Below are 24,637 nucleotides of genomic sequence, written 5' to 3'. Positions count from 1 at the left end.
GAATAGTAAAAATGGAATAGACTGTGAAGAAGCTTCAACTTTCAAAAATAATTTGATGTGATGCTTGAATTTGTTGTAAAAATTATTGATTTGTGAAGACTAAAAACAATTTTAAAGGAATTCTCAATATGTGCTCCATGTCAGCAAAATACTTATGAATGTGTTTAATGAATCTAATTGGTGACCATAAGAGTAGCCCCATTAATTGGATTAGGCATGTGCCTTAAGAACCCTGTCAAATCCAGGGTCAATCCAGAATAGGACTGTACTGGAATTTCTGCCCGAAGTCAATGACACAGTATATTTATAAATGTATTAATGTACTACTTGACTGCTCAAGAAATTCTGTCAGCTACACTTTCAGTAAACATGCCTGTTTAAAACAAAGTCCTGTCAAACTACAATACCACGTATGAAAAAAATACACCTCTTACCAAAACTGCGGTTTTGACAATGCTTCACCGTATGCACGATGCAATACCCCTATATTTTCTTCTGAAATAAGGTTCTAGGATCTACTAGATTTTTGCTTACAATAAAGAATACCCCAAAATTAGGGGTTTTTTTAATTAATGATTTTTCTAATTAAAAAGGAGACAAGAATGCCGTATGTTCCTTCATCTGTATGAGACATGAAACAACAAAATATTTTGCCTTTATAGGCTGTAGCAAATCAGGAGAATTTTGAAGCCACTGAGGAGGAGGATGAGAATGAAATTGAAGAAATTGAAGCTATACTTAAAGAAGAGTTTTTAGAAGAAGAAGAAGAAGAAGAAGAAGAAGCAGAAGAAGAAGATGAAGAAGATGCTGTTGAACGCATGCAAAATGAAATTGCAGAAAAGTTTGAATCAGAAGTAGAGAGATTACAAAGTGTACAGGTACTGATACCACTGCTTATTTTTTTCAATTATATGATCACATAATGCAAGAAGAATTTTCAAGTTTATTTTTCACATTTAAAAGTTATAGTGCTTAAACAACTGTGCGGCTGTACTCATGATCTAAATATATGAGCAAGATGAAGGCTGTACTGAGAAGGCATAGACTTTATAGAGTATGTAATTTATATGACTAATATCATAGGGGGAGAAAAGGAAACATTTGTTTAGGCCTACCCAGTCTTGGTGTCCTTATTTCCTTGTCAGTTGATACAGGCAACCAAACTAGAGAGTTATAAATATATGAACAGTATTTCAAAATAATTTTTGAGACAGAAGTCTTACTAGACAGCTCTATTTTTTAATACAGTTCCTAGTAACATAATTTTCTTGAAATCAGTTACTTGTGTTAGATGTCTGCAATGATAATGCCACATCTAAAGCAGTGAGCAGATGGGTGACGTTTGTTTACTATGTACGAAGTATCTTACTTCAGGAAGAAACTAAATCATGATTCAGATTCTATCCACTGATCAGAGAGAAAGTTTACAAAAGCAGATAATATTATAATATTGTAATTGTATGATACTTAATATAAACTGGGTACTGGGTAGTTTAAACTTCAGTGGGCAGGAAGACCAATTCTCTCCAATCAAATTTTGCTGATTATGGTGACTGAGAACATGCTCAAGAAATCCTTGATAGTTGACAGAAAATCTTGCTGTCAGTCTTTATTATAAATCTGATTGTGTTTATGATTCTAATATTTCATTATGTTTTCATGACCAGGAAGAACTTGAAAAATTATTAATACCACCAATTGAGATCAATGGAGGACGGAAGCCTCATGTTGTGCGCTACCAAGTGTATAGCAAGCTGAAATCTCTAACAGAAAACCGTGAAAGCATTTTTGAGAAATGTTACCCAATCAGTTTACCACTTGCAGAGAAGATGCTATTTCTCTCATATAAATTTCCAAGTTCTTTTGGTCAGTGGGATCCAATCAAGGTAATGTTCTTAAATGGCTGACGAATATTTTCAAGAGGTAACACTTTTTAAAAATGTATTCTACATTAAAAAGAAGTTATGAGACAGTAGCAATTAATACCAGAACGACTGAATGAAAACTACATTACTGAATCAAAATTACACCACTGAATAAACAAAAAATACAGCAAGCATTGATAATAAAAGGTGTTAGTCTTTTCAGTGTTGCATCTAATTTAAGGCTGAAAAGCATTTGGTGAAATTTGTTACACTATCATTGGTGACACAATTAAAGGTGGCATTGAATCAGAAAGAAATGCCTATCTCTTAATGATACACAAAACATAGGACAACAGAGAAGGTCTTAAAGCCTTCCAGAAGTGGTGAAAACAAACTGAAAGGCTTTGGAGTATAAATTTATAAGAAGCCATATACAGAAGTGGCCACCAACCCTGGCAGTGGTGAAAAAGTAAACGAAAAAATGTTAGATGTATGTAATTCATCGGCAATAATTCTTTCTTGTGAAAATTTACAAATTTTGAAAAGCAACAAATTTATTCCCATAGTATTTTACTAGAGATGTGGAAAGTTGAGGTCAGAAAGTACTCATATCTATCCCCAAAAGTGGGCTGATACAGTTTTATAGGTAGGAAGTGAAATGTCAGCAGGTAATTTTTGTAGTTTAATGGAAGAAATAAAAGCAGGTTGGACTGTGAATAAATCAAAAATAGAAAGGAAGATTCATTAAAGAAAAAGTCCAGTGAACACCATATAGAAAGCAGAAAAGCCCTGAGAGAAACACACTTTGGCCTTCATTTTACTATGCCAATTAATCAAAAAACTTTCATTCCCTTTTGTATAGTCCTCATGTTGGGTCTTCACCTCTTCCAGATCGTGTTTGTCTTTCTTTAACAGTAGGATCAGAATCTTCATTCTTTTTCATGGCTGCATCAAATTGGCATCCAATAATCTAGGGACATATTAATAGAAGCAGGTATTTCTACTCTTCTGTCATTTCCAACTACTGAACCAGTTTATGTGTTTAATTCTAATTAGTCCCTACACTCTAGTCCTTGCACTTTGTTCTATCAGATTTCACTACATTTTTGTCATTCTGTTTCTCCAGTTCATTCATTTCTTCTATGCAGTGTTTTTATTTGCCAATAAAAAGTGAAATTCAGTTAGAAAAACGTCATAGGAAGCTATCAGATAAAATCAGAGGTGTGTGCTGACAGTGAAAATGTATGAGCTGGTAATAATGACAGGGAAATAGGATCATTTTGCAGGTACTTTAGGATATAATAGAAATTATGAAACTGATTACAATCTGGAAGTTTTGGAGTAGAAAGGCAGATAAGAATATATGCCAATTACTTTTAGATTAAATCGGGGGGGGGGGGAGGAAAGTAGTAATGCGACTGATTAGATAAGCAGATAATAAAAATGATGAGCTGAGGGAGGAATGGAAGCAGACACACAGTAGAACAGACTCATGACATCTCATAAATTGAGGGCAAGAATCCTGAAATGACTTCATGCAGGAATAGGAACCTAAGAATACGAGAAGAGTCTGGCAAGGCAATGCCATACAGTGGAACAGTCCCATCTCTTTCTGTGATAACCAGATCAACTTCATGGATTCCTTCAAAGAATAGTAATTAATTTGTGAGGTATGATTTCCCTCTACAAGAAGCTGAGTTGGCTTTACCCCATTATTTTATATGTATGCATGTAACTACTTTCCTTAATATATTTCAATTTGCTCAATACAGAGTCAGATTTACTGGACTATGTTTGCCAGGATCCACCCTGAAGGCCTTTTAAAAAAAGGGTAACTTTCTCCACCTTTCTTTTTTGTTGAAGGAAGGCCAGTGTTACACATTTCTCAGTAAAAATTTCTCTTCTGAGTCCCTTTAGAAATACAAGGTGAATGCCATCTGGTCTGGGCAATTTTTTCTACAGATGCCAACATTTAGTTTTAAAACATCTTTTATTGACACTTTAAGGCAGTTCCTCCAAGAAGGGCTGCAACAGGGACATGACTAAGTTCTTCTACAGAGAACAGTGGTGCAACGAATTCATTTAGTATTACCGCAGTGACCATTTCTGACAATGATCCATCAACACTACAGACTTTCTAGGGGGCTGTCTAATGTGTTTGAAAACATTTAATCAGTGGTGCTTGTATTTTACCAAAAACTTTTTTAGCTTACTTGCTGTGGTTTTACACTTGACCATAATGTAACTACTGATATCCTTTCACATCTTCTTCATTTGTACATGACTTCTGCTAATACAATATTCTCAATGTATCTTCTACTGTCAGGCAGGTAAGCAAGTTTAATTCACTGAGGAATAAAATTATTTTCTTTATTCTCTGAAAATTAGAAAAGGTATTATGTTAATCCTCTCTGACCAGTATTTCGATGGACATAAAGTGTTACAGTACCACCTACTGGAAATAGTGAATATTCTTTCTGTCTTCATTGTTTATTTCATCTTTTTGGACAATAATTGCGTATGTATGGAATTTTCTCAGACTTGGACAAAATATTATGTCCATATGTATGAGTTTCAGAATGTTTTGATGGTTTGTTTCATATGATTGGTACTTCTCTACCTGCCTACAAAGCCACTTCTCTGGGATGGAGGGAGAAGAGGTTTTGTCAAACCTAATGAACTAATTCCCATTTTGTGTACACTACAGCTAAGCAAAGGAGATGTAATCAGGCCTCACCAAAGCCATGGAAAAGAAGTCTTTCCTGTAATCCATCGACAATATATTTATTTCTTTTCAAGTAAAGAAAATAGAGAAACATTTATGACAAATCCCATCAAATATATTCGTCAGCCAAAACCTAAACCGGCTGCACCAGTTAAGATTGCAATTGTGGGACCTCCAAAATCTGGAAAGACTACAGGTATGGGCCAGTTATCTGTACAGCAAAATCTTATTTAATGAACTGAAGCTGTATCTGTCATTACTATTGAAAAATCATAAACCATTAATATTGTTGGTCTTCCTGCTATTCTTACTGGGCATAAATTCCTTTAGTTACATTCTCTAGTGTCTCCTTTGATAGTCAGATACTCCCCATTCCCCAGTCTGTTTCCAGATTTCTAAATTAAAAAACCCCAAGATTTCCATCTTTCTCTCCTCTCCTCCATGACTCCGTCAATCCACTTCTCTGCCTTTTACTGGAGGAGGAGAAAATTCATCTTGTACCATATGATTATATTTTAATGATTGTAATAGGATGTTAGAAAAAGAAGAGACAGGTTCAAATTATGTTTAGGAGGAAATTTTAACCCTATTTCCCATTTTCTGAATAAGTGATCTTACTGCTGGGCTTTTCTGTAAAAGGGGCAGCAGTGGAAGCATATTTTCTAAGACATTTTATAATAATATTGACTATTGCTCCTGAGGTTTGTGCTGACTTGAACAGCGTAAGCGCACTGGGTGTGCTATGTGCACATGGACGGTCTGGGCCCTAACGGGGGCCTTAGCAGGGTAAGGCACACACTTACCAAGATTATGCAGTGGAAATGACCAGGGAAATGAGCTGAGCAGTTAGCTTCTGAGACCAAGGGCATACTTCAATAGGCTGCCAGGTTGTGATGTTGCTTACGTTAAAAGTGGTGAGTTGAAATCGAAATGTTTTGCAGTTGCCGAGAAGCTTGCCAGTGTGTATGGATTGCTGCGCCTGTGCATGGGAGATGCCATACGGCTGGTGATAGACAGCCAGCCAGAGAGTGACTTGGCACTTAAGATAAAGGAGCACCTTCACAAAGGACTGACTGTACCTGATGAACTGGCCATCCAGGCTCTAGATGTGGCTCTGCTAAACCCCATGTGTAGCATCGCCGGGTAAGGGTCTTGTCTGCATTTGGGGGGTTTCTTTAAGACATGCCAGTCCCTTCATAGGCATGGATTCCCATGTTATCACTGTAAAACAATTTCAATAAAACACATCACTGGTTTCTGCATTAAGAAAATCATCTGTAAAAAAGAGGTCCTTCACACTACTCTGGGAAATGAAACTGAAGCATAATTTTCTGCAATTTTCAAGTATATTCCAGTCAATCCAGGTAATATGCTTTATGAAAGTTACCTTTTTTTCAGTCAATAAGCCAATACTTTCTACTGTCCTTTGAGAACTACCATTTTGTCTCTCCTATACCAACTCCAGAACCAACTTGGACACATGGGATTCCCTTTGATCATGCAGACTGGTTCAGTATTCAAGTTTTTTTTCTGGTTTTGTTAACAACCAGTTATGAAGGAGGAATTGAAACCAGTGAGTTTTTCCACCTCATTCACATGTGATCCTGATTTCCTAGGCTCTTTCTCTGTCACTGAAACACCTTCAAAACTAGGCAGACTTAAAAAGCTTGACGATCATGATTTCATGACATTCAACTCCTCTCCCCAAAAAGAATTGCTACAGGGAAAGGCAATTCTGGAATAATCTCTGAAAACTATTTGAGCTTGAGATAGAATTCTTTCAACTTTTCTTTCATGTTAAATACTGGAATATTGTTTCAGTATATTTTGTTCCAGTATTGCCTAATATGTGAAAAGCATTTCTTCTTCAATATGATTTTAAAAATTCTTCAAGTACAGTAGTAAATCATTTTACTTACCACTTTGAAAACTGCTCCTTCCAATCCATATGGAGATTTCTCATAATTAAAATGATGTTTCTGAATGATTGATGTGTCAAAATTTTAAAATCCACCATTTTTTTAAGTCACAGCCCTCCACTTATCTGTTGCCCTTTGTGCATTTCCTTTTCCCTGTACTATTTTATATTCTACCTACTTGATTTTTTTAATCTGATTTTAAATTCTTAGGAGTGAAGATTGTGTCTCTCAAGTCAGAGCAGTGATAACTTCATGTCATGGGTTTAGACTTTGCCTTTATGGAGAATGTAGTAGGAATATACATAGTCTTACTGATTGACTAGAAACTCACTTTTTAGGAAAACTTTTTCTGTTCCTGTTTGTATGCAGAGTTGTAATTGATGGATATCCTCTAACAAGAAAACAAGTAAACCTCTTGGAATCAGTGAAGATAATTCCAGTGAAAATCTTTGAATTAGAAATGGATACAAAGGAAGTGTTCAGAAGAGCACTGTTGGATAAGGAAAGCACAAACAGGTAGTGATGCTCTCTGATAGAAATACTTTTTTCTACAGGATATGGTAATTTCTCTAATTATGTGCCTCAGTGCTGTACCCAGAGAGGCTGTATCTAAGCTGGAGCATTACTCAGCTGTCTCTGAACTCCACACATGAAAAGACAGGGGAACTAGTCCCTCTGTGTGCTAATGCTTTGATTTCCACAGACCAGAAACGGAGATGTCAGGTATCTGTGGCATGCTCTGGCCACATCCCTCGATTTGTGACGGAGATCACAAATGTGCAATGCTGTTCACCCACTGCTGAGTTGAACTGCTTTAATGAGACTGTATGCCAGAAATGTTACCAGTTCTCTCTGCAATTTTATGTTGCAATTTAATTCAATTATTATCATTGTAAGAGAAATTGATACTTCATCTAATAAGCTGTCTTTTAAGTCTTAATTATAGTTCTTTTTAAAATACGGAAATAATGCATAGTTTAGTAACATACAGAATTCATGAGTTACTCATCTAAACCTTTCAATTCAGCTCACTCCCCTTTGTTTTTCTGAGGAGGTAAATATTCTGTTTAAAGAGCTGCTGTTTGTTTTTGAGGAAGAACAGTAAGCAGAGAATGAAAAAGAACAGAACATTCACCTTAAAATTAAATTGTATAAGAACCTGGTTCTCATTAGATGAAGTGTTTCTAAGAAGTTCCAGATAGCTTGGAGCATTATTGCATATCTCTTTCATTTTGTCTCTTTCTTTTTATCAAGTAATCAGTACAATGCTAAATTGTTTACCAAGAGACTAAAGAGAATTTGCATTGCAAAAAAATTAAATTAATGATGACTTTTTGAAAGTATTTACTTTAAACTTCATTTTAACTTTAAACTAATTACATTTCATAGGCTTAAATACAAATCAAATGTCCAATATCAGGGTGCCATTTAATAGTATATCTGTGGTGTGTGTCAGTTAATATGTGCTGATACATTCCAAATCCTTTACAAAATAATTTTTGAGTTGTATTTGGGACATAAGTAGAAAAGGTTTTGTTCTTTGTTTCTGAACATGGCTATCTAATCATAAGTATGCTCCTTTTCACATGTACTTGGTAATATTCTTAATATGAAATTTGTACTTGTACAGTGTCAAGCAAGCAGAATTCTGTAAAAAGAACTTAAAGTGAACTCTAGAATTTACATTTGAAATTCAATGAAATTATCTAATCTTCAGATGTAAATGAGTGTTATTTTTCATTGTCTTCAGCCCTCCCTATCCTGAGCATGACAGCTCACAGATTCTAGCCATTAAAAATTCCTGCTATAAACAGCACATTGATGCAATTAGGACTTACTATATGAAGGAGCGTCAGAACTGGTGTGTGATTGATGCTGTTCAGAGCAAGTGGAAGATCTGGAACAAAGTTACGCAGGAAATTCAAGTGGTTGTTAAACAAATACAGATATACCTGGAAAGAATAAGAGAAGGTAAAAGAAAAACAAACTTTCCCAGAGTAATATGGGCATTCCCATTATATTCCCATTGTAATATTGTAAAATGGGCATTTCGACTTTCTTTGGATGAAGCTAATTCTTGGGCACGTACATACCCTCAAATTCTTCAATCTCATCTGCAGAGATCTTGAAGAGATCTCTTGAAGAAAGTGAAGACAAAACCAACTACTGAGTAGTCTGGGGCCATCCTCCAAACAACAGAGTAACAGAAATATGCTGGAAGAAGTCAGAGTCCATGGTAGATTCTGCAACACTGGGGGATAAACCACAAAAGCTGTCCCAGAGTATCCAAGGGGAACTATGACTTGCAACTTCACTTTAGTGTTAGTAGAGTAAGAGGATAGGAGAGGGAAGATGTTAATTAAAAGTTCAGAATTAAGCTTAAATATGCCATCTGAGTTAATTTCTGTGCTTTGGGAAGAAAACCACTTTAGTCTAAAATGACACAGTTCCCACTTGACTTTTTGTATGTCAGCATTGGTCAGGATTAAATATGCCTTTTAAACATGTCTGTACTATTGAACTAGAATTCCTCTGAAGGGCAAACAGGCTTCCTTATCTTATATCCACCTTTTGGTTTCAACTTTTACAGCTCTGTGGCTGTACCCTTCTTAAAAACCAGAGCCATAATCAAACATATTAAAATACTTTTAACTTTTTTCACGTCAAGCTTGAAAAGTACAATTTTTAAATAGTTTGGGTTTGAGATGACATTCAAGATTTTGAATATATTTCATGCAGATAGACTGTAGCATTTGCAAGACATGGATGAATAAAGGGGAGGCTTTCATCACACCTTGTACTCTTTTTCACTAATGTAATGAAATAAAATAATAGCTGAAATGTTCCTTAGTAACACAGATGAGTAAAACAATAAATCATAAATAAAATCATCCCAGGGAAAGTAGACTAATAAGTTGAGCATGCACAATAGCCTACGTCATTAATAATCATTATATTTCTTAACTGCTACAAAAATGTCATTAAAATTAATTGGTAAAATGAGTTGCAATTTCATTTTATTATCAATATATTAAAAATTGCTATTTTAGTTCTCATTATTTCATATCACTTTCAAATTATGAATTACCTTCTAAACTGTAACATTTCTGAGTAGAATTGTTTGATGTTTATATGTCTTTCATAAATAAAACATTCTCATTAATTGCTTTTATTAACAGGAAAAGCTGCCAGCATTGCTGATTTATGTATCACTTACAAAGAGCTGCAGGAGCGGCTGGGGGAGTTTGGGCAATACTGTCCCGTCAGCCTTGCAGAGAAAGGTGAATTGGTCGACTGCTCTGTAACCTCCTCATTGCAGTTTGCTGCGGAATTTGAAGGGCGCTATTACAAAATGGCTTCACGGGAAGAACTGGATGTAAGTGTCAAAAAGCACGTCAGGAGAGGATTATGGGAAGGGGGAACATTGTTGTTTAGATTCTTTAATTCCATACAGAAATAAGTAATATGCAACCTGAATTAGACCGCTCTTATTAGTATTCAAGCTTTTGTTCTGTATACTTCTGCTGTCAAACATCTAGGTAGATAAAATGCAGCACAGAGTCCATTAAACCAAAGCTCCTCTTACAACTTGTCACAGATCAAATGTTAGTTTTGAACCACTAATTTCCTCCTTTCTCCACCTGTTTTAGGGAGACTGGGTGTAGAGAGTGGCTAATGATAGCAATGGATATTGATGGATGGTGGGTGGATAGTGATGACTTCAACTGAGAGTGTGTTGGAAAAGAAATTACTTATCCAAGAGCAGCAGCAGTGCCAACACACTGTTGTGTTGTAGATGAACTAAGTATCTAAACTCTGTGAGCCAGCCCTCTGTAGTTTGACTAATAGTCTTACAGTGCTTCTTTCATTATAAAAATGTTTCCTTTTCTGCAGAAATTCTTGATCACACCAGAGATTTATGTATCATCACTGGCACCTCACCCTCTCCCACCCCCCCATATGCTACCAAAGAAACTGACTGTGGCAGAAATGAAGGCCTCATTCCCTCTAAGGCCTGAAATGCAGGGATACTGTCCAGTCACTTACCTAGATGGAAAACAGAGGTAGGTCACTGGAGTTTTCATAATCTGAATTACAGACTATGTGTCCCATATTAACACATTAATGAGAAAACACTTTCAAAATACTTTTCAGTAGTGTTCAGGGTTTGGACAGGAAGCGATTGCAATTCTCTATATTGTGCCTGTGGCTTTGGAAATCAATATAAAATCATCTTCTAAAACTTATATGGCTACAGGTTCTACAAGGATCTGTATTGGCTTGCTCTCTTTCATGATGAAGATGGACAGAATTCTCTCTATCATAAGCCTTAAATGGTTCAAAGAAATCTCATAACATCCTAGTAGATGCAAAACAAGCTATTATGATTTTTGTAAGAGATCCATAAAGCTCCAGTATAAAGTCCCACTGATTTCCTCAGTGTGCAAGAATTTCTCATCAGAACAGAACCATACTAGCCAATTCTATGCTATCCCTTCTTATTCTCCTGAACAACCATGACTGGCATTTTAAACGAAGTAGCTCTAAAGAAGCACTGTAAAAGTTCCTTAATAAGCAAATTTTGAGGCAGAGGCTTTCTCAGATTTTGAGCCTTGTAACTGTCAGTCATGTAGTGGAAAGCTGGATGATCCAATTGCTACTTTTTTGGTGTTTCTATACTTGTTAATAATCAGAAGGCTCCCAATAGCCCGTGAATTTACACCGCACAAATTATGTTTTACATTTCCTGGGAATGAATAGATGTTCTTGCTCCATCTCTTCAGATATGAAGCCTTGGTGCCTGGCAATATTGAGTATGCAGCAAAATATCAAGATAAAGTATATATTTTTGAAAGTGAAGAAAAACTTCAGAAGTTTATGAGGTGAATATACCAATTGCATTTTAATCTTCAATCATGTCACAGTTTATACATGTTAGAAGTGCTTACTTTTTATCTGGTTAGGTTACCAGAGAAGTACTGGAATCTGAAGCTTCCCCATAAACTCCCTCCAAAAAAGGAGCCAATGCTACTAACTGCACTTCCTTTGGCTGGATACCTTGAACAGGCCAGTTTTTGCTTTTCTATTTTAAAACATGATTTTGTGATCTATCGTATGTCCTACTCAGTTTACTTAATTTTTAATGCAATATGAGTCTTATGTTTATCAATGGGATTATATTAAATTGAAAATTTAATATACTTACAATTGAGAGGAATTTTTAAAAGCTTTAAAATAATAGATATTTGTAGCTTTAAGGGAAAAAATACAAGTAAGTCCATCAGAGGGGGATAATTAACTGCAGTATTAAATGATGGATTTTCTTACTTAGTTTTTTATGATATCATGTAAGATTACATTTTTGTTTGATTTTTAACACTAGAATAGACATAAGCTTATCTGGAATCATCTAAGGATAGTTTGTTACATTTTGACACAGGAATAAATAAAATAATGATTCATGGTCACTGCCCTGCCTATTTTATGCTATTAGTTATCTTCTACTGTTTACCAGCTTAGGGTGTCATCCTATATTGTTAGGTCTGCATGACAACAGGATAAGGCTTTGAATATATTTTTGTTCAGGATTTCTGTAATGGTCTTCTAAAACTGTTTTCTTCCGTTAGGGAGTAGCAACTTCTCTAATAAAAGCTCTGCATGAAGTAGGCAGCCTTAAGCCAAAATTTCCATTCCTAAGTGTAAAAGAAACTGCTCTGCTGTTTGTCTCCTTCCATTTAAAAGGTAGTGTATAAAATAATATGCTATAAAAATAATTAAATATAAAAATTATATAAATAATCTGATACAAAATTTATAGCTAATCGGTGTCGTTTTCTTATGTCCAACATGGAAAAACACTATTATATACTGATCTAAGTTTCTTGGAAATGTGCAAGGACCAGGGAGGAAAGTAAGGTTAACAGAATAGGTAGATAGGTAAGTGATCTCTCACAAATCACGAGACTTTAATAATGCTTTATCACCAACAACCTGATGGCCTTGAAAACATTTCAAGGAATTGTTGGAGTTTTTAAACAAGAAATAAAATGATACATTTCAGGTGGTACTACATTTTAAACTAGTCATAGACAACCTGAATTGTCTTAAAAATTGGCTTATATTACTGTATCAAAAGGCTGCTGAAATACTATCTGAGGCATAGTTTAGGTGCCTGAATGCTTGCCTTTTTTCAACGGCATCATATGGCCGAATAAAACTTAGTAAGAAACCTTGCCTTGCAGATACCCTGAAGACAACGTTATGATTTTTCAGTTTTTAGCAGAGAAATGAAATAGTATTTATCAGTCTGTTTATTTGTGAAATTATCTGGGAAGATCTCAATATTAATGTGATTCAGAGTAAGGTGTTGATTATTTTTGACTTCTTAATTTAATCGATAATCCAAATGACCTTACTTTTCCATAACGAAGATAACAGTCCAAAATTAAAAATTAGGTGTTTCTACTCAGCCCACAAGATAAGGATAAAGTTAAACTTCTCACGGAGCTACCAGAGGTTAGGACTACTCCTGCACTGAGGAAAGTTGCTCTAGTTTTATCTTCCGTGTTCATAGTTGCTGTTTTTTAGAATTTTGGGGGGTTTTTTAATCCAAGATACGAGTTACAGATAGTAATCTTTAATAGTTTACAATCAGCTTAAATGGTGCCAGCTTTCTCGATTTCAACATCCTTGTTTGCAGCTCTGCTGTAGCTTTGGTCTGGTTTCCAGTACTGCTGGAGATTTCCGGAGCAAGACTGACATTTCTTTCAACCCACCAGTTTTGTCTTACAGAAGTCAACCTGTTCAGTGGGTGTACTTTACCTTGTCTTTTGTATTTTACATTTTTGCTTATTCTTTTAGATAATACCAATCTTTATTATTTGTTAAAAGTTCTTCACATCCTGTGTTTCCTCATGCAGTTTCCAGAGTCCTCCAGAATTTTCTTGAACTATCACAGATTTTTTTACTAGCATAGCTTTGTTAAGGAAAACCAGTCAACAGGGTAGGCACATGGTAAATGTACATAAATGTACAGTTCTTAAGATGCCAAACTGCATTTATCCTAGTAGTTTGCTCCATCCACAAAGGCTGTTTTCATCCTATTGTTAGAACAGCTTTGCAAACGCAACAATGCTGACTCTAGGAAATGCTTTGCTCAAATATTGCAACATTAAATCATTATTAGCACTGCATGATGAACCAGAAAGGTTATGCAAGCGCACAAATCTCTTCTCCTCATGCAGTGCTGAACAGTTTGACCACAGGAATCCAGGAAAACAAGTTATCTTCTTCTAACACCAGGTAGAACTGCTTCCAACTTTAAAATACAGCATTCCTGTACACTGACGAGTCGCCTGAACACAAAGAAGAACATCTTTACTGTGCAGGTGACTGTGCACTGAACAGGTTGCTCAGGGAGGCTGTGGAGCCTCCCTCACTGGAGATACTCAAGAACCTCCTGGATACAATCCTGTGCCATGTGTTCTAGGATGACCCTGCTTGAGCAGGGAGGTTGGACCAGAGGACTCATTGTGGTACCTCCTAGCCTGACCCATTCTGTGATTGTTCCAAATATTGCATTGTTTATTATTGTGCATCTCTTCAGAGTAGTCCTGCCGTCCTTGATCAAAATTTGATCAAAGTGCTTCACGTTGTGGTCCCCTGGAAATTTATTTCATCCTGTTTCTGTCTAAAGTAAGACTTTCTTATCTTTAACTTATGTCACTCTCTAATCTCACATTTAAATAGGGGACAAGAAACAGTGGTTTAGTTGCTCCTTCAGCTTTTCTCACAGCAACACTGGATTGCTTTCAGTATCTGAGAAGGTACAGGTGATCAACCATAAATGCAGAGAGATTTACTTCTGAGAAAAGTGTTAAACCATAATCACTAGAGTGATGGAGTGCCCCTCAAGCTCGACTCCTGGAAGAGCTCTACATGTAGCTATGCTTGAAAAATCTCTCAGAAGCTGTTAAATGCAGCTGTCTGCAATTTAAAGCTAGTGGGCTGAAGTGTCTCATAGCATAGTTCTTCGTGCTGTCCAGTTTTTATAATGAGATATGAAGTAGTGTCCACAGGAAAAAACTGGTTATGATTTGGCTGTCACTTCTTCCCCTTTGCTTCAGGGTAACAATTAAAATAATAGTGTACTCTGAAGATTGGCACTCAATACTAATGTAAAATAGGGCTTAGGGCAGAGAGAAACCTTCCCTCCTCTACACTGTTGATCAGCTCTTCACTTTTTATGGGCAAAGCATTTAGGTCATAGAACAGCTGTGCCAAGGACACAGTGGCCTGGTGCCAGCCACACCAGGCCTGGGCTATCCCCAGGCTGGTCCACTTCGGGGTATCTGCTGTGCTGCCTAAATTTGTCATTGCCTGGAGTTTCACCAGCACCTCACGCCCTGAGGAATGGGAAGTTGACAGCAGCTGAGCATGTTTGTTGTGTCTTTGTTTACAAAAGCCTGATCTTTCCAAGTGTCCTTACCCTTTGGAGTCAGGAACTTTCTGAAACACCAGTCTTGATCTTTTGGTTTGGCACCAATGGGCACAGCCCACGGAAGGTTTATCTGTACCACAGGTAACATCATCAGGGGTAGACTTGGTCCCTTTGAAAATTCTGTAATGTAATTGCACAAAGTTGACAGGGGACACTGACATGCTGTTTAACTTCTTGCAGCATACAACCCCCGGAGCTCAGAGCCAGTGCGACAAATGTACAAGAGGAAGCTGGAGCAGTTCTTGAAGCACTGCCAGCTCATACCCTACCTGGGGACTGCCATGGCAGGCCCATACCAGGAGCCAAGAGATCGGCCCCTTGGCCTTGACGACAAGGTGCAGACTTTCTTCTCCCTGAAAGACACGCGTCCCAGTTTTGTGTAGTGTGGGCTGTTTTCCCCCTCCAATTTCCATGGATTAACATCTGGAGCGTTGCCGTGAGCCACCAGCATGGCTGCAACATGACCCATGAACGTCACACCTTCTCAGACCAGTTTCTTTATCACAAAATCTTAGAAATAAAATCTTTTGTCTGAAGTTGAAAGATATTCAGCTATTAGAGAGCGTCCAAAGGAGGGCTGAAAAGATGGTGAAGGGCCTTAAGAGGAAGCCATATGGAGAGTCACTGAGGTGGCTTAGCTTTCTCAGCCTGGAGGAGACTGAGGGGAGACGTCATCGCAGTCTACAGCTTCCTCACGAGGGAAAGTGGAGAGGTAGACACCGATCTCTCTGGTGACCAGTGACACGACCAGTGACAGGGAATGGCCTGAAGCTGTGTCAGGAGAGGTTTAGATATTAGGAAAAAGTTCTTCACCCATAGGGTGGTTGGGCACTGGAACAGGCCCCCCAAGGGAAGTGGCCACAGCACCAAGGCTGACAGAGTTCAAGAAGCCTTTGGACAACGCTCTCAGGCACATGGGTGTGATCCCTGCAGCTGTCCTGCGCAGGGCCGGGAGCTGGAAGCGGACGACCCCTGCGTACCCAGCTCAGGCCGTTCTGTGACTCGGCGACTCCAAGTCCCGCCTCGTGTATCGCTCATTGCGGCAGCGCACGCGCGGCGCCAGCCCCGGCCCGGCCCCGCCCGTGCCGGAAGTGCGGCGGCGGAGCGGCGGGGCTGGCGGCGGAGCCGTGAGTGCGGGGCGGGCACCGGGTGAGTGCCGGGCAGGGCCGGCGGCGGCGGCGCTGGGGGAGCGCGGGCCCGCGGCTCTCGGGGGGCAGCGCCCCTCCTTGCTCCGGCCCCGCAGAGGGACGAGCGGCCTTCCCCGGGGGGCGGCCCGAACCTGCGGAGCGAGTCACGGAGCGAGTCTCGGGGCTCACACGGGCGCGGGAGGCGGCGCTTGCGGTGCCGCCAGTGCCCTCCCGGCCCCGCTCCCGCCGAGGCTGTTCGGGCTGTTCCCGCGCGGTGTCCTTGGCCGTGCCGGTGTTGGGACCCATCCCTGGGCCGTGCGCTGCGCCCCGGGGTCACTCCTGGGAGCTCCTGAGCCCTTCCACGGCTGGAGCGGGGCCTCCCGCTTGTGCACAGCCTCACTCTAAAATTGTTAGGGCTTTTTAGGAAAGGCAGACGGGTGTGTTGGATTCTGCGGTCAAAATACTAATGGTGTCACCTCCTGATTAAACGCCAAAGTCTTTGATGTGATCGAAAGCCACAAAACACCCACTGTCCCGTCTAAGACGTGTGGGTGTCAGGGGATGCCTGCAGGCAGGGTTGGCAGCAGCTGTTCGGGAGTTCTTGGAATGCACGGGAAGGCAGAGTTGGATCACACCTGCAGCTGTGCCTTCAGGTGTCCCAGCAACAAACATCAGGCTCACATCCTCCAGAAATTAAAGCTCCCAGATAAAACAATTTGACTCCACCATGAACTGTTTGGTAGATGATTTGGGCTAAAGAATCACTTTTTCACCACCGCAGCAGCATTTAGGTATCATCTGTAGGTAGTGTTATGTTGATTCATGCAGTATTTGTTCAGGTCCTTGAAACTACTGCATTCACTAATTACAAATATGCAAATTTTTTTGTGTTTGATATGACAGTTGTATAAATTAAGATGGCAGGTACCTAATCTGTTTTATCTTTGGCTCAGCTGAGCCTTGTAAATTGGGCATTTTGGGCACATCTCTTCCATAATAATATTTTGTGGACTCTTCAGAAATTTTTGGATTTTTTTTTGTTTGTTACTAATTTTTCAAATTTACAATTCTTAGCAAGTCAAATTGATGGTTAATAATTACCGTAATCAACCCTATTTTAGACAGAGTGCTTTAAAGTGGTGTTGTTTTTCTGCTTTTATTGCCTACCTCCGTAGGCTGATGCTTAGTAGGTAGAGTGTTATGAAAAAGAAACGTTTAGAATTATATAAGTGGGTAAAAGAAGTCATGAAGTTCTGCCATACTGATACCAGTGAAGTTTTATCATCAATTACAGGATTTCATAGCCTTATTCCTGAATAATCTGCAATGACGAAACTGCAGTTGACCTTTTTTGTTCCCAATGTGGTGGGTTGACACTGGGTGGATGCCATGTGCCCACCAAAGCCACTCCATCACTCCCATCCTGAGCTGGACCAGGGACAGAGAATATAATAAAAAGCTCATGGGTCAAGACAAGGACAGGGAGAGATGAGTCAGCAATTACCATCACAGGCAAAACACACTTGACTTGGGGAAATCAGTTTATTGAATGAAATCAATGAAATCAGAGCAGCATAATGAAAAATGAAACCAAATCTTAAAACAGGTGGTCACCCCACTCCTCCCTTCTTTCCAGGCTTAGCTTTACTCATACTTTTCTCTGCCTTATCCCCCTTCAGTGGTGCAAGGGGATGGGAAATGGGGGCTATGGTCAGTTCATCATGCATTGTCTCTGCCACTGCTTCCTCTGCAGTGAGGGGACTCCTCACATGCTTCCTCTGCTCCAGCATGGAGTCCTTCCCACAGGCTACAGTTCTTCACAAACTGCTCCAGTGTGGGTCCCTTCCAGGGATGCAGTCCTTCAGGAACAGGCTGCTCCAGTGTGGGTCCCCCACGAGGTCACAAGTCCTGCCAGAAAATTTGTTCCAGTGTGGGCTTCTCTGAAGGACTACAAGTCCTGCCAGGAGCCTGCTCCAGCAGGGCTTCCCAAATAGTCCCAGCCTGCTTTGGGCATCCACCTGCTCTGGCATGGGGTTTTCCATGGGCTGCAGCGGGACAGTCTGCTTCACTACGGTCTGCACCACGAGCTGCAGGGGAACCTCTGCTCCAGCGCCTGGAACACCTCCTCTCTCCCTCCTTCACTGACCTTGGTGTCTGCAGGGCTGTTTCTCACTCCTCTCTCTAGCTCAGTTGTGGAGGTATTTTTCACCCTTCTTAAATCTGTTATCCCAGAGTCATTACCACTGTTTCTGATGAGCTCAGCCTTGGCCAGCGTTTGGTCCGTCCTGGATCCAGATGGTGGTGTCTCTGTAGGACATGGAGGAAGCTTCTAACAGCTCCTAACAGAAGCCACCCCTGTAGCTGCCCCACTAAAAAAATTTTGCCGTGCAAACCCAGTACTCTACTAAGGAACCATGAACAAACAATTCTTTTTGTCCGATTATTTTAGTTAGGAAAAGAGATTTCAGAATGGGTCGCAATTTTTTTAGGTAATACAGAGTTCTCAGTACATCAGAGATAAACAAATGATAGGCAGTGATTCTGATCAAAGAAACTATCTGTAGCCATTCCATGGGATTTAAAAGCACTTTTTGAAGAAAATCTGTGTCAGCAATAGTGTTTATTTTTCAAAAGTTCAGAGGATTCAGAATTGCTTCAGAAACTCTTGAACTCTGTTACTGGTAAAGCAGATGATATTTGGTGTCTTATAATGCAGATTGCTAAAATAATTATTTATTAAAATTATTCTGGTTTTGTAGGCACCTCCTTTATATTCGTAATTAAAATGGCAAAAGCAACTCCTGATGGTTCTGAGAAACTGGTCATCATCCACTCCAAAGCTCACAAAGATACTATTCTAGCTAATTTTGAAGAACAGAGGAAAAAGGATTTTCTTTGCGACATTACTTTGATAGTGGAGAATGTGCAATTCAGAGCCCATAAAGCCTTGCTGGCTGCCAGCAGTGAATACTTCTCAATGATGTTTGTAAATGAGGGTGAAATAGGACAGTCAGTTTACATGTTGGAGGGAATGGTTGCAGACATCTTTGGAGTTCTGCTAGAATTTATCTACACTGGTTGCCTCTGTGCCAGTGAGAAAAGCACAGAACAAATCCTGGCTACCGCACAGCTGCTGAAAGTGACTGACTTGGTATGGGTCTGTACAGACTACCTGGCCAGCTGTAGCCCAGGTAATGCGTTGCCAGCTGCAGCAAACAGCGGAGCCTCTGTAGCTGTTGTTGCAAGTGACAACAAAAATGAAGATCCACCAAAGCGAAAACGAGGGCGACCGAGGAAAATCAAGGTTGTCCAAGAAGAAGAAGAATCAGGAGCAAACTCTGCCGAAGATGTGCAGCTGAGAGAGAACAACTCCATGCAAAATAAGCAAAATTTTGTGAAAAAGGACACTGCAGCAGAAGAAGCAGTCGCCAGTGAACAGGCTCCAGTGAGGAAAGATGGAGAAGAAACTGAACCTGCTCGTGGCTCAGAGGCTGCTGTTGATCTGTCAGCTGAGAAAGATGAAAATTATGATCCCAAATCTGAAGGAATACAGAGTACTCAGAGCCGTTACAGCAAACGTAGAATAAGGAGATCAATCAAACTAAAGGATTATAAACTTCTCGGGGATGAGGATGAAAAAGGACTGGCAAAGAGAACCAATGGAAAAAGAAGACGTGTGGGTTCTGAAGCTCGCTGTAAAGACTGTGGCAAAGTATTTAAGTATAATCACTTCTTAGCTATTCACCAACGAAGTCATACAGGTAGGCATTAAAAGACTGCTGGTTTTGGATTAGGGTTTAGTGATGGTGCTAAATGCAAGCAAGTAGTTGAAATGTTGGCTGTTTTCTAGAGCAAGAGCTATCCAAAATAGCATGCTGATCCAAATTCTGGTATGTCTCCTGTGTTCGCTGTTTTATTCTTGCCAGCAGATCTCAGGGTCTTTATGTCTCATCTTGACTGCAGTTTAGTTAATAATTTTTCTGTTTAAAGACTGAATTATATGGCAATGTGAAGCTTGTGTCAATTCTTCTCACCACTACTCAGGAGTAATTTTTTTGTAGCTACTACATTGCAATGCATCTCACTGTCAGCTTAGAATATCGAGTGAGAAATAATGCATCTATACCTAAAAATGTCATCTTTTGCTTTCAGGAGAGCGCCCTTTTAAGTGCAGTGAGTGTGGCAAAGGCTTTTCCCAGAAGCATTCTCTTCAGGTCCATGAGCGGATGCACACTGGGGAACGGCCGTACACGTGCACTGTCTGCAGTAAGGCTCTGACAACAAAGCATTCTCTTCTGGAGCATATGAGCCTACATACAGGTAAATAGTTCAAGGTAAATGTAGCCTCTCTGCTCCAAGAATTTGCCTTTCTGAAAAAAAGGTATTTCTGCTCTGTCTCGTGTGTGCTGCCTTATGTATTTATTTATTTTCTTACTTTTGCTTTGGACGTGGCTTACTTTTTAATAAGTGATTTTTTTTGCAGGGCAGAAGGCTTTCACGTGCGATCAGTGTGGGAAATACTTCAGCCAAAAGAGACAGCTCAAGAGCCACTATCGAGTACACACAGGTATAACAAATTTCGGTTGAGGAGCTGGCTTACAGTCCATGCTGATTTGTCTTCCCAAAGATTGACTAAGGCTGAAAGTTTTTCCTCAGTGATGTGTTAAGTGTCTGGTGTGTCACATCTTGATATAATAGTGGATAGAGTGAAAAAAGATAAAACGGTGTGTAGTAAATGGAATGTGTAAAAAAAGTATTTCATTGAGAAGGGCTCTTACAATGATTAAAAATTAGTAATGCTGTATTTGACATACAACTGTATTATTTTAGCCCTGCTGTCCATGTTACATCAAAGCTAGGAATTGTATAAATAATTGTGTCCGCTGCCTGGTGTGCAAATTGCCTTGGACTAGTAATGGCAAACAAGCTTTAGGAAGTGTACTCACTTCTGGAGCAGGTTGGAGATTAGGTTACACACACAGGAAGTGGTGGAGAAAATCAGAATTTACAAAGCTTCAAGAGAAGATGTGTTTGGGCAGGAGCAGGTGTCAGTCCTCTCTTTTCCGATGGTAATATTTAATAGAGAAACAGGAGTGTGACAGTTAAGATAGGGAGGAGGCAGTGAAAAAACCCTTTTGTTTTATCTCTATATTATATCAAAGTGGTTATTTTACAGGAAAGTGCTTTAACAAAGATCACTGAAGAGATACAGGGGATGACTTATGCACTGACACTTTTTTTATTATTGCGACAAGGCCGTTCACTGCCGGAATGTAACCAGTGTCGTCGCAAATTCATGGACGCAGCTCAGTTAAAGAAACATCTAAGAACACATACAGGTAATGTTGTTCCTTTTGTGGGTTTTGTGGTTTGTTTTTTCTTGAAGTTACATAGACAAAACAATATTAGGCAAATGACAGTTGTCTCTGTGGAACTTCTGCTCTACTTGTACATAATGAAGCCTGTATTGCTAATGAAGAGATTTGACGTCAAGAATGGAGGAGCACAAAAAAGCTTGGTTTACAGCAGCAGAAGCAGTGCCTATTACAGGAAGAGGAGTTATCCCCCATTTTTACACAGCCTGCTGCGGAAAATGCCAGTTAGCTCTCCTATGATAAAATTCTAGACCAGGAATTCAGTTTGTCAGGAGAGCTGCATCCAGCATCTCTGGGGCTTTCATTGAGCTAATTAGTAACAGAAAGTGTACGTCCTAAATGAGTTGGGCACCTCTGTCTGTGAGGGATGGGTGCTTATGGAAAGGGCTGTGACCAGAAAAATAATTATTTCCATTTACCTTTTTATTGCACTGTAATTAACCAGATATTGAGAGGAGGTGGGCTGGGAGGGAGTATGTCAGAGGGTGTTTTAAAAGTTTTAGAGGGCAAGGTGGTAGTGAATGACTGGAGAACAGATAAAAATGTTGATCTACCCTCTTGTAATAACAAGGCGTAAACTTCTTAAAATAGTTTTCTTTGAAGAGTAAGTTCATAAGGTGATGTGTGAATAATTTTGTCTTTTAAAATAACTGTAAACAGTGGCAATTGTTTCCTCACGAAATAAAATTATTCTTTTGCATGTTGTCTGCAGTTGTAATACATAACTCAGTCTCAAGCATACTATTGACACACACACCAGGTTTGTAGCTGAAGGTGTTAAAGCTCTCTAAATGTAGTGGGAAATGAATTTGGTGTGGGAAATGAGAAGAGGAGGCATACTCGAAAAGGAAGTTGCAAAAATAGATGAAGCTGAATTCTAGCAGAAACTGGCTTGCAATATATTTTGCTTCCAGAAAAGATACCAGTATTAATTATGCAGAAATAATAATTGATCTGTCCCATCTCAGAAGCAAAAAGTAAAATTCCAAAGCATTTTGGGGACAGGTATTAAAATCGATATGACTGTTCTGCTTTGGCAGCAGTTTGGTCACACTGTTGTAATAATACAGTCTCCCTGGGAAGTTACTCCTGTTTTCAGTATTAGGCTGGGACTAGATGACTAGAGGTCCCTTCTGACAAATGTTTCTTGTTATCTCATCCTTTATCCCTGCCCTCCAAAGCAATATGAAAGCAGGTAAGCATTGCAGTTCTATGCTAAATGTGAAGCTTCCTTGGAAACTGGCTGCTGTCAAATCCCTGGGTTTAGTGTGCTTTGATGGTGTGAATTAATGCAGTGGTGATCTGGATTCTCATGTCTGGTGTCTTAAAGAACCTCAGCATAATCCCGGGGATTTGTTATGGTGTGAATTAGGATTTGCTTTGGTTGGGTAGTGTCTGTTTCTTATGAACCTTCCTATAAGTTAATTTGGTCTTTCTGCTTCTACTCAATTAGACACAAAAATTCCAAATGTAGTAAAAAAACCCCAAAACAAATAAACAAACAAAAAAACCCCAAACAAACTCACAGTTTATTCAACCCATGATAATTTAATTTTTTTCCAACTGGTGTTCCCAGAATATCATAGGCCCAGTGTGATGGAGCCTTAGAGAAAGCCAGCCAACTTTTTAAGATAATGGATTCACTTTCCAGCTGTGGAAATTCCGGCTTACTTATCTGCGTGGTGCTGCACGTGATCCTAACATTAATGCCTACTGGTTCAGGGCCATCCTTTTTTCGAAACATTTTTGTTCTATGTGGAACACCCGCTTCTGTGTCATAGGTACAGCTTTTGGTTGCACTGAGGGCTTGGATCACCTAATTCTTTATCTTCAGAAGGGAGAAATGCCAGAGGTGTACGTTTAAAATACTATACCCTCATTTTGAGTAAATGAATTAATTCAGCTTTGGATATCTGTCCTGACCCATGTCAGAAATGTGAGGAACTGACAGTGCTCACTTGATACTTTGTATGGTAAAATATAAAATGTTTTTAATATATTGATGAGAAGTGCTATATTAAAAGTGATGTCACATTTCTTTTTGATAGGTGAGAAGCCCTTCACTTGTGAGATTTGTGGGAAATCATTTACAGCTAAAAGTTCACTTCAGACTCACATTAGAATTCACAGGTAGAGTATGTCTAATTTTCATTACATTCTTTAAAAATGTAACTTCTAATCTGATAACCTGTGTGTAGTGCTTGTTCAGTTATAGAATGGTCAGGACTTTATTGCATTTTGGTTGGATGGGTAAAGACTAAAATTTTTGCGTAATCTATATAAGGAAATACGTGGTAATGGAAAGTATTGAACTGCTAAATACTTGTGAGCCAAGACATTGTAAGAGTCTCCTTTGGTGTTTTGTGTCTGTTCAATGACAAGGTACTTACTGCTACATTATTTATGTGAAAATTTTACTGTGAATTTTTGTGTGACAGCAGAACAGTAGGCATGGTGTAACAAGGTTATTGGAGCGTTGTCCTGTTACTCTGTAATCTGTCATGTCTCATTAATAGCATTAGTTGTCTTTTACCCTTGTCAGTGTGATGCATTGCATAAAGGCATGTTAGATTTCAAATCTCTGGGGAACTGTTGTATAAGAAAACATTTCCAGTAAAATTTCTTGCTGCCTGAGTCCCTTTGACTCAGCCAGCAAGTTAGGATTTGGACACGACACTTTGTTTGAAAGCCCACCCTGTTAGTAAATGTTCTTAAAATAGTCAGTGCTTAGAGTTGTGCAAAGCAAGCTGTTGCATTCTTGGCAAGGTCTAGCAGCATGAAGCTTGTACCTCTGGGGTTATGATGTGAGGGCAGGTACCTCTGAGCTCTTGAGTATATACTAATCGAAGAGTTGTACAGTTTGTGAAGTCAAGTACAAATAATCAGGAAGCCAAATGGAGAACATTTTTAATGTCACTATTCTTAAGAGCTTATGATTTTAGCAAAACAAGGTAATCTTTTAAGTATTTAATTATAGAACAAGTTGCAGAAAGCAGCACTAAGTGAATATTTTAATGAGATCAGATTGTCTTCTTTTGCAGAGGAGAAAAGCCATATTCTTGTGGTATATGTGGAAAATCCTTCTCTGATTCCAGTGCTAAGAGAAGACACTGTATCTTACACACA

At 39.2% G+C, this 24,637-nt stretch overlaps 2 protein-coding genes across 4 annotated transcripts in view; both read left to right on the top strand.

The window, feature by feature from the left end:
* AK9 (adenylate kinase 9) overlaps window positions 1–15,516 on the top strand; it is a 59,567-nt gene extending 44,051 nt beyond the window's left edge. For all 3 annotated transcript variants that reach the window (XM_017829389.1, XM_017829370.1, XM_017829380.1), the window contains 12 exons: window positions 663–878; window positions 1,668–1,886; window positions 4,573–4,786; window positions 5,532–5,733; window positions 6,879–7,025; window positions 8,260–8,480; window positions 9,689–9,885; window positions 10,404–10,573; window positions 11,294–11,392; window positions 11,474–11,576; window positions 12,137–12,251; window positions 15,190–15,516. In XM_017829389.1, the coding sequence (XP_017684878.1) occupies window positions 663–878; window positions 1,668–1,886; window positions 4,573–4,786; window positions 5,532–5,733; window positions 6,879–7,025; window positions 8,260–8,480; window positions 9,689–9,885; window positions 10,404–10,573; window positions 11,294–11,392; window positions 11,474–11,576; window positions 12,137–12,251; window positions 15,190–15,392 (2,106 nt within the window). In that variant the 3' untranslated portion in view covers window positions 15,393–15,516. The remainder of the gene's footprint in view (window positions 1–662; window positions 879–1,667; window positions 1,887–4,572; window positions 4,787–5,531; window positions 5,734–6,878; window positions 7,026–8,259; window positions 8,481–9,688; window positions 9,886–10,403; window positions 10,574–11,293; window positions 11,393–11,473; window positions 11,577–12,136; window positions 12,252–15,189) is intronic.
* A 605-nt stretch (window positions 15,517–16,121) lies between these two features.
* ZBTB24 (zinc finger and BTB domain containing 24) overlaps window positions 16,122–24,637 on the top strand; it is a 10,444-nt gene continuing 1,928 nt past the window's right edge. The window contains 7 exon segments of the mRNA XM_017829404.1: window positions 16,122–16,158; window positions 18,896–19,897; window positions 20,289–20,456; window positions 20,620–20,703; window positions 21,392–21,475; window positions 23,560–23,641; window positions 24,553–24,637. The exon segment at window positions 24,553–24,637 is cut by the window's right edge and continues 24 nt beyond it. Coding sequence (XP_017684893.1) covers window positions 18,922–19,897; window positions 20,289–20,456; window positions 20,620–20,703; window positions 21,392–21,475; window positions 23,560–23,641; window positions 24,553–24,637 — 1,479 coding nt within the window. The 5' untranslated portion in view covers window positions 16,122–16,158; window positions 18,896–18,921.

Source organism: Lepidothrix coronata, unplaced genomic scaffold (assembly GCF_001604755.1).
Source record: "Lepidothrix coronata isolate B3197 unplaced genomic scaffold, Lepidothrix_coronata-1.0 Scaffold5, whole genome shotgun sequence".
Taxonomy (NCBI): Eukaryota; Metazoa; Chordata; class Aves; order Passeriformes; family Pipridae; genus Lepidothrix; species Lepidothrix coronata.
The sequence above is the reverse complement of the archived record's forward strand: the minus strand, read 5'-3'. Positions and strand labels throughout refer to the sequence as shown.